Source organism: Lactuca saligna, chromosome 6 (assembly GCF_052625555.1).
Source record: "Lactuca saligna cultivar CGN05327 chromosome 6, ASM5262555v1, whole genome shotgun sequence".
Taxonomy (NCBI): Eukaryota; Viridiplantae; Streptophyta; class Magnoliopsida; order Asterales; family Asteraceae; genus Lactuca; species Lactuca saligna.
Genome location: NC_136422.1, coordinates 23,893,196 through 23,902,077, shown reverse-complemented (window position 1 = coordinate 23,902,077; position 8,882 = coordinate 23,893,196). Strand labels below are relative to the sequence as shown.

Below are 8,882 nucleotides of genomic sequence, written 5' to 3'. Positions count from 1 at the left end.
TCATGCACCGGCTAATCACTTGTTTCAAAGAAAAACGATATACAAATTGCTTGTTATACTTTTAAGTTAACCCTTATTTATTTTACTAAATCATCTAAATATTACGAATATATGACAATTTAATACCATCCATTTTTAAATTATTAGAGGGTTGCTTTTTTTTTTTTTTTTTTTTTTTTTTTTTTTTTTGAACCGTATTAGAGTGTTACTACAAATTAGTATTCTTATATTTCCCATATTTTCTTTGAACCAACATCAACTTGCATGTCGACGTATTTACAAATTCGAAAGAGTATTGAAACCTTCAATTCTTGCAGCAAAAAAGGCATGAGAGAAAGAAAAGGAAGAAAACTTCAACTCCATATACAGAAGTGGGTCACTCTCCTACTTTCTCTCTTAATTCAAACACACATATAACTCTCACCTTCATCGTCTCCTAATCCTCCTCCTCTCTGGTATCATACTCTTCCACACTCCCATTTTTAAAAATCCACATCCAAAACTTAAACAATTCTCGATTCTTTCTTCACATTTCAACTTAGTTAAGATCAGCGATCACAATTCGGATTTCAATTCTCTTGCTGGTAGGTCATAAATTCATCTTGTTGCCTGTTTTTTCTATATAATATTTATCAATCTGACGTGATTCAATCCGATTCTCGATTTGGGGGTTTTGTTTTGTCATTTGTGGTTGTTTATTCTCGATTCTCGATTCCTTTTCAGAGACATTTGTTGCGAAATAGAGGTGAACGACGATGGGAGATGGAGCTGTGGATGATAATGGCGGTGTCGCCGGAGATCAACTGGTTACGCCATGGAATTTGTCCATTTCCAGGTGATTCAAAATCAATCAATGGCTATTAATTCAATGCTTACATTATTCTATTATCCGAATTCTTCAATGACTGTTTCGATCTTAATTAATATTTGGTTTCTATGATCCAGTGGGCATAATTTGTTACGAGACCCACACCATAACAAAGGGTTAGCGTTCACAGAAAGGGAAAGAGATGCTCATTACTTACATGGTCTTCTTCCTCCCACTGTATTTACACAAGAACTTCAAGTAAGTTCATAAATCTCATGGGTTAAAATCGAACACGATATATAATCGAGTTCGTTTCTTGAATCGTAATTGTGTTCTTGATCATGGAAATTACAGGAGAAAAAAGTAATGCACCTAATTCGACAATACGAAGTCCCTTTGCAAAGATACATAGCCATGATTGATTTACAGGTATTTTCTTCCTTTAATCGCCATGGTGTATCTGTTAAATTGCTATAAATTATGCTAAATCTTTGACAATAAAACATCAAATCTTGTAGGAGAGAAATGAACGATTGTTTTACAAGCTTTTGGTGGATCATGTCGAAGAACTACTCCCAGTTGTATACACTCCAACTGTAGGTGAAGCTTGCCAAAAATTTGGAAGCATTTTTCGTCGTCCTCAAGGACTTTACATCTCTTTAAAAGACAAGTATGCCCTCATGCATTCTTCATTTTTCTCATTTTTCATGTTTCTTGCGTTTATAAAAAGTTGAGGGCAGTTTCGTCATTAAATAACTGAATATCATCAGAGGTCAGGTTCTTGAAGTGTTGAGAAATTGGCCCCAAAGATTTATTCAAGTTATCGTTGTTACTGATGGCGAGAGAATATTGGGGCTAGGTGATCTTGGTTGCCAGGTGTGATTTTTTAATAAAAGAAAAAATTAATCATTATTATTATTATTATATATTAATATTATAATATTATAATAATTTAATAATATGTTTTTTTTTTCAGGGGATGGGGATTCCCGTTGGAAAACTTTCTTTGTATACCGCGCTCGGAGGCGTTCGTCCTTCAGCTGTAATTATAAAACATTATTTTTTTTCATCCTTAATTTTCTCAAAATTAAATGTCTAGAAGCTAAATGTTATTTATTTATTTTCAGTGTTTACCTATAACGATTGATGTTGGCACAAATAATGAAAAGTTGCTTAACGATGAGTTCTACATTGGTCTCAAACAACATAGAGCGAGAGGAGAGGTTTGTTATTATTACATTTTATTGTACAAAAAAAAATGATACAATACAAAATAAAAAAATAAAAAAAAACACGATCATGATAGTATTTGTACTATATTTTATGAATCATAACAGTGATAGTGACAGTGACAAATATTAATAAACAAAATTGTAATTTTTTTTATCTTATCCAAGAAGTTTTAACAAGATAGGAGAAGGATGTGTGTTTGTGTAAAAAGACATAAATGCCCTTGTTACGTTTTGATGTAGGAGTATGCGGAGTTGTTAGAGGAGTTCATGACGGCTGTGAAGCGAAACTACGGGGAAAAAATTCTTGTACAATTTGAAGATTTTGCAAATCATAACGCGTTTGAGTTGCTTAATAAATACCGCAATACTCATCTTGTTTTTAACGATGATATACAGGTAAAATTAACATTGTGTTGCAAAATAATATTCACAAAATACCATTAAAAGCATGGTATTTTATTTTGCGAACAAAATTTCCAATTTATAACCTTAACAATGGTGTTTTGGAAAGGGAAAACAAATAGTTTGTTGCCTATTTATAACATTAACCATTTTTAATATATAATGTATTTTTTTAAAATGATTTGCAGGGTACGGCTTCTGTTGTTCTTGCCGGTTTGCTTTCAGCTCTCAAGTTACTCGGTGGGACCCTCTCGGATCATACATTCTTATTTCTAGGTGCTGGAGAGGTAAAAAAATGATTAAACAATCAACAAAATAAGCTTTTTTATTGGTCTTTATGTCGTAATTTTTTTTATTTTTATTTTTGTTTTTGTTTTAAAGGCTGGTACAGGAATAGCAGAGCTTATTGCACTCCAAATATCGAAGCAGGTAAAGTGTGGTATAACACTATGCTAATTCTCTAAACTTTTTTTTTTGTTAATAATACATTAAAGGGTAAAATAGTCATTTATTAACAGACAGGTGTTAATGTGGAAGAGGCTCGAAAGAAGATTTGGCTTGTTGACTCAAAGGGGTTGCTTGTAAGCTCCCGTAAAGAATCCCTTCCACACTTTAAGCTTCCATGGGCTCACGAGCATGAACCCATTAACAATCTCTTAGATGCCGTAAAGGTAACTTTTTTTACTTCATAGAAAATGACACGTGTATATATATATATATATATATATATATATATATATATATATATATATATATATATATATATATATATATATATATATATATATATATAATAAGGTCATTTCTTTTTCACTTAACATATACAGAAGGGTAAAATGATCATTTACTCACGTTTAAACATCCAAAAAAGAAATTGTCTCTATGTATACAACACTTACTCCAAACAAACATTTTATATGTTTAACTTTCTAATACAGGAAATCAAACCCACAGTGCTAATAGGAACATCGGGAGTTGGGAGACAATTTACACAAGAAGTTGTCGAGGCCATGTCATCTAACAACGAGGTTCGTTTTCATTTTTATTATTTTTTTCTTTTTTTAACACAATAAATATTTATTTTAAGAAATTCGAAATTAATTCGATTAAAAATCGCGTGTAGAAACCACTCATTATGGCTCTATCGAATCCAACCTCACAAGCCGAGTGTACCGCCGAAGAAGCATACACATGGAGCCAAGTAAATAAACTTACTATCAATTTTTTTATTCAAACGGTCAAAGGATACTTTCGTCATTTCACAATATAACAGAACTAAGTGATTGCATAGGGTCGAGCAATTTTCGCTAGTGGAAGCCCATTCGATCCCGTGACATATGAAGACAAAGTATTCGTCCCCGGCCAGGTCTAAAACCACCTATGTGAAACAACCGTAAAACTTGGTTACTATTTAATGAAATTTCACGGTTTACATTCTTAATTTTTCTTTTATTAAAATTACAGGCAAACAATGCTTATATATTCCCGGGATTCGGTTTGGGATTAATCATGTGTGGTGCAACTCGCGTGCATGACGATTTACTTTTGGCCGCATGTAAGTGGCAAATCTGTAACTTTTATTTGAAACATCTGTACTGTGTACTGTTTACTGTGTTCTGGCTAACATTTTTATCTTTTACAGCCGAAGGTTTGGCATCACAAGTAACGGATGAAAACTTTGCCAAGGGAATTATATATCCACCGTATTCATGTATCCGCACGATTTCAGCACATATTGCAGCCTCTGTTGCTGCCAAGGCATATGAACTTGGTAATTTTTTTTTATATTTTCACTTTTTACTACATTTATTTATTTAGTACAAATTTTTTATACTAAATAATGTTTTTTTTTTCTTTTTAAAATCAGATCTCGCTTCTGTGCTCCCACGTCCTAATGACCTTGTTAAATTCGCTGAGAGCTGCATGTATTCTCCAACGTACCCTAACTACCGCTAATTTTCTCAAATATGTTACAATTCTTTTTTAGTTTTTTTATAGTTACGGATTTTACATTTGAGGATTTTTTTTTTTTTTTGCTAATAAACATTTTATCATTTATGAGTGTAGAAACGAGATAATTTGGAATTTGAAATACAAGTGAAATCAAGTGAGATTGATAGTTTGATAGTTTGATACTTGATAGATTGATTAAAGATGGTCAAAAAAGATGTGTTTTTAATTACTAAATAAGCATAATATAATAATAATTAGCTAAACTACACCATAATCCACATATATATATATATATATATATATATATATATATATATATATATATATATATATATATATATATATATATATATATATAATTATGAGGTACCTTTAAAAGTTCCTAAATTAATTAATCACTGCTTCTCTTCACTCTTTTGTTCTCCATCTTTCATCACTTGACCTCCTGCAAATTTTAAGTTAATGATTATTTATTTACTCGTTAATATGATTAAAAGAAATAACTAATAACTTAGGAATGGAATGACACAATGGAATTAGAAATGAAAGGAATGGAATTACCGGATGGTTTTACAGATGAATTGGGTAAGAAACTTGTAGACCATGATCCACCATTTGATCCAGCTAGAGCCATTATTACATCAGCCTGAAATAAAAAAATATAAATATCACAAAATTATTTTAACAAAATAATGAGAAAAAAAAAAAAATAAATAAATCTGAGACCTTGTTTGGGTGGACATCATCAAACACATGAGCTTGACCACCATAAAATATAGTCATCTGGCGAGTTGGGGTAGAGCCTGAATCAGTATTACCAATCACCGACTTCTGTTTACTGCCACCTGGCTCAGCCACTCCACCACCACCACTGCCGCCACCGCCATTGCCGGAGGAGGTCAAAATCCCGGAGCCTTTGATTCCAGTTCTGGAACCTTCATCAGCAGCTGATTGGGAAATCAAAGAGGGACCCACATTCACGTTCATATTGATATTGGTATTGGCATCTTTGAATCTGTTTTGAACAGGTTGATACTTGTACTGTACAACTTGAGCAGCAGCAGGTGGAGGGTACTGAAGTACAGGCCCAACGTTTACAGGAATGGCTCGTTCCCATTTTGTTGAATTTGAATGATCAGGTTTACCAGGTGGTGGTTGTTGTTGTTGTTGTTGTTGTTGTAGCATTAGAGATGATGATGATGATGTTGGCCTCATTTGATGCATACCCATGAATGATTCATCCTCATGAGGCCATCTATGGCGTTCTCCTCCTACATTTCTCAGCATCTAACAAAAAAAAAATGTAATTGAAAAGCCAAAATGGAGTCAACATGTGGTATTTCTCATTGAGACATTTCATCGAACATGTTGAGTGTATATTTGTAGAGGAGCAGAAGAAATTGAGAAAAACGTACCTTCATTAAGTGTGAGGTTTCAGGAAAATCTGGTCGCAATTGTGGGATGGCTTCTCTTGAAGGCGCCATGAAAATAGAATCTGAGTTGCTGCGTTTGGTACCCGAATACCTAATCTGGGAGGTTGAAAAATCGGTTTTTTGACCATAGAATGGTACCCCTTCGAGGTGTAATCCAGCTTGCCTTTCTGCCATGGTTAAAACAGGAAGATCATCAATCAAACACGCCAAGATAGCTCTTTTACATACGATTCAAACTTATTGATCAATTGTAATGAGCAACAGGGGTAAATAGTTGAATTTAGCTTCAAAATTTGAAGAAAAACGTACTGATTATGGTGATGGTATCAATGAAACTAACCCACTGAAAGATACCTATCCCATAAAAAAAATCAAGTCTTTCTATTCTATTATGAAACTAAGAACTCGTGAACTAGTATCCGATGCATCAAAATTTGTACCAAATGTGATCATTTTCTTGTAAGATTGAAGCCAATACCTCAATTTGCTTTATCATCATTGCCCAATTTTGATGAAATTTTGAGACGAAAGAGTAAAAAGCTTAACCAAGTAAAACAAAATGAGTAATTTAAGGAAACACCCATTAATTCTAGGAACTAAAATTCAAGAACAAAATGAGCTTTTTAGAACATCAATTTTGAAGAGAACGAAACCCATGTAAATGGAAGCGGGGCGGCGTTAGTACCAGAACCCAGATCAGAAGTGGTTGAGACCGGCCCACCGCCACGGCCACCACCACCACCACCGGAGACTGAAGCAGAAGGGGAGGAAGCACTGGCAACATCACTAGCGGCGGCGATCTTGGTCACCGGAGCACATCCCCGGCCAAGAAAGTCATGTAAAATGGTGGGTTTAACATCATCACTGGCATTGCTGTTGTTGTTTTGAGCCATAATATCTGATAACAACACAGCAGCCATAATCTCATCTTAAATCACCTATTATTGTCATCATCAGAGACACTGCAAAAGGGAAATTTAAAGTGATTCTTTGAATTTTTCCTTTAAAGAAACAAGGGTTTCTTTCCTGCTTTCATGAAAATATGAAAGAGAATCAAGAGTATCGAGTTTTGGGGAAGAGAGAGAGAGAGAGAGAGAGAGAGAGCATTAAAGAGCAAAAGCTAGTTGTTGTTCTGGTGTTTGCTCTGTCCTAGAGTGTGGATGTTTGTCTGATCCCTTTTCTGCGAATTTTTGGGGCGGGGTATCGATCTACTTGTTACACTTTCACTTTGATCAATGATCATTACTCCTAACATTTTATATCTTTATTATTTTGGGTTAACCATATTTTATATGGAAATTGAGTAGTGTGATCATTTTTTTTAATGTTTATTTGGAAAAAATAATCATTTCTTTTAGCAAAAATAACTATTTTGCTTGGAATAGACATTCCAATCAAGAAAAAACACGTTTCTTTGATTAATTTCGGAACGGCATTCCGTACTACTATTCACATTCTGAAATAAAGTTTCGGATGTTGAAAAAAAAGAAGAAGAAGAAGACTACGGAATTTCAAGATTTTTTTTTTACTTAAATTTAGCAAAAAGTTAAACAAATATAGTAAATATGAACTACATACGATATTAATACATAAAATTAAACATTTTATTGAAAAACAATGATATTAAACCCTTAGAAAAATAGAAATTTTGGACACAAGTGATGATATAACTTTTTAATCAAAATTTGGGAAAAACCAAAAAATAGTTTCAGAATTTGAAGATCAAACCCGAAATTAAGCATTTTGGAATGTATCATTCTTTGAAAAAAAATGAAAAGTAGTTCGGGATGTGAATAGTAATCCGAATCAAGGCATTTAGGATATTGTGGTCATTTTTCAAAAAATGGTTATTTTCTTCAAAAAGCTCATGTATATGGATTAGATTTCTTAATTTCCATATTTTTCTATATCTTTATTATTTTGGGTTAACGATTTAAAGGGTAACGAACTTTGATATTTGTCCATATTTATGTAACCATGTTTTTTTCGTACATATTTGACCATTAAACTTGTTTAATATGTTCAAAATAAGGTAATATGACTGATAACTACTAGTGATATTACCCTATTATGAACAAATCAAACAAATTTATTGGTCATATGTATACGAAAAAAAACATGGTTGCCTAAATGTTGACAAAAACCAAAGCTCCTTACCCGTTTTGGTAATATTAAGTTCTTTATACTAAGTGCAAGTAGTCATAAGACACACTGATGTGACATGGAATCAGGTCATCAGGTCTTGGTGTCGTATCTGGATTGTATATTTGGAGTAGGTGTCATTACTAAGTTTTGTCTTGATTCCTAACTGTCGTTAGAGAACAAAACCATTAGACCGCCTCAGGGACTATAACCCGGGAGTAGGCTTCGACGATCAAGTTAGATCGATGGTGTGTGAGGAGATGGTTAGGTCTTGGTGCATCCCAATTTAGGCCCAACTAGTCAGTGGCTAGGTTGTATGCGCTTTAGAGGCCTGGCAGCAAGGTATAGTCCATGACTAACTAGGTTGGTTTAAGCTTAACCAGATTATCCATTGGCATATATCTATAAATAAAACACCTCATCTTCTATGAGGAGGATCTCTCATTATCAGACATGAGCATGCATTGTATACATATATTCTTCCTACCAAGATGGTTCTTCATCCAGGAGAAACCATCTTCGCATATACATTGATCTAACTTGACTGTTGGAGCCTTCTCACCTAAGACAATCCTTGAGGCGGTTCTAATGGTTACGTTCTCTGATGGAAGCTAGGAATCAAATTGTAACGCCTGGTTCCTTGGTACGCATTTAATTTAATTATTTATTATTTTTTAGAGAAGGACTCGACGAGTTGGTGGCCCTAACTCGTCGAGTAGAGGGCAATCTATGCGCGAGGTTTAAGTTATTGACTTAGCGAGTCGAGTCCTGACTCGGCGAGTAGCCCGGCCAGGGTGAAACCCTAATTTCGGGGTTTTGCACCCTATTTAAGCATCCTAACCCCCACCCCTTAGCCTCATTTACAACCTCATTATCCTAAACCATACTCCATGAAATCCTAGAGGGGTCGAG

At 34.0% G+C, this 8,882-nt stretch overlaps 2 protein-coding genes across 4 annotated transcripts; one reads left to right on the top strand and one right to left on the bottom strand.

Annotated features, from left to right (window-relative positions):
• The first annotated feature begins 322 nt into the window (after positions 1-322).
• On the top strand, positions 323-4,559 carry NADP-ME2 (NADP-malic enzyme 2). 2 transcript variants are annotated; one of them, XM_078959906.1, is made up of 18 exons: positions 323-584; positions 724-835; positions 946-1,066; positions 1,163-1,237; positions 1,327-1,478; positions 1,579-1,684; positions 1,785-1,850; positions 1,936-2,031; positions 2,281-2,436; positions 2,631-2,729; positions 2,824-2,871; positions 2,961-3,113; positions 3,381-3,470; positions 3,566-3,643; positions 3,734-3,808; positions 3,907-3,997; positions 4,085-4,213; positions 4,310-4,559. In XM_078959906.1, exons 2-18 carry the CDS (start codon positions 756-758, stop codon positions 4,396-4,398), a joined length of 1,704 nt encoding a protein of 567 aa, XP_078816032.1. In that variant the 5' UTR covers positions 323-584; positions 724-755; the 3' UTR covers positions 4,399-4,559. The 2 variants fall into 2 exon arrangements, with proteins under 2 accessions (XP_078816032.1, XP_078816033.1); XM_078959907.1 differs by lacking the exons at positions 323-584; positions 724-835 and having other exon boundaries at positions 946-1,070; positions 1,166-1,237.
• On the bottom strand, positions 3,645-7,061 carry LOC145000649 (protein TIFY 8-like). Of its 2 annotated transcripts, none has more exons than XM_078959908.1 (6): positions 6,514-7,061; positions 5,811-5,995; positions 5,122-5,682; positions 4,957-5,041; positions 4,766-4,840; positions 3,645-3,820 (listed from the first exon to the last, which is right to left on the bottom strand). In XM_078959908.1, exons 1-5 carry the CDS (start codon positions 6,746-6,748, stop codon positions 4,791-4,793), a joined length of 1,116 nt encoding a protein of 371 aa, XP_078816034.1. In that variant the 5' UTR covers positions 6,749-7,061; the 3' UTR covers positions 3,645-3,820; positions 4,766-4,790. The 2 variants fall into 2 exon arrangements, with proteins under 2 accessions (XP_078816034.1, XP_078816035.1); XM_078959909.1 differs by lacking the exon at positions 3,645-3,820 and adding an exon at positions 4,654-4,673 and having other exon boundaries at positions 4,742-4,840.
• Positions 7,062-8,882: the final 1,821 nt, after the last annotated feature.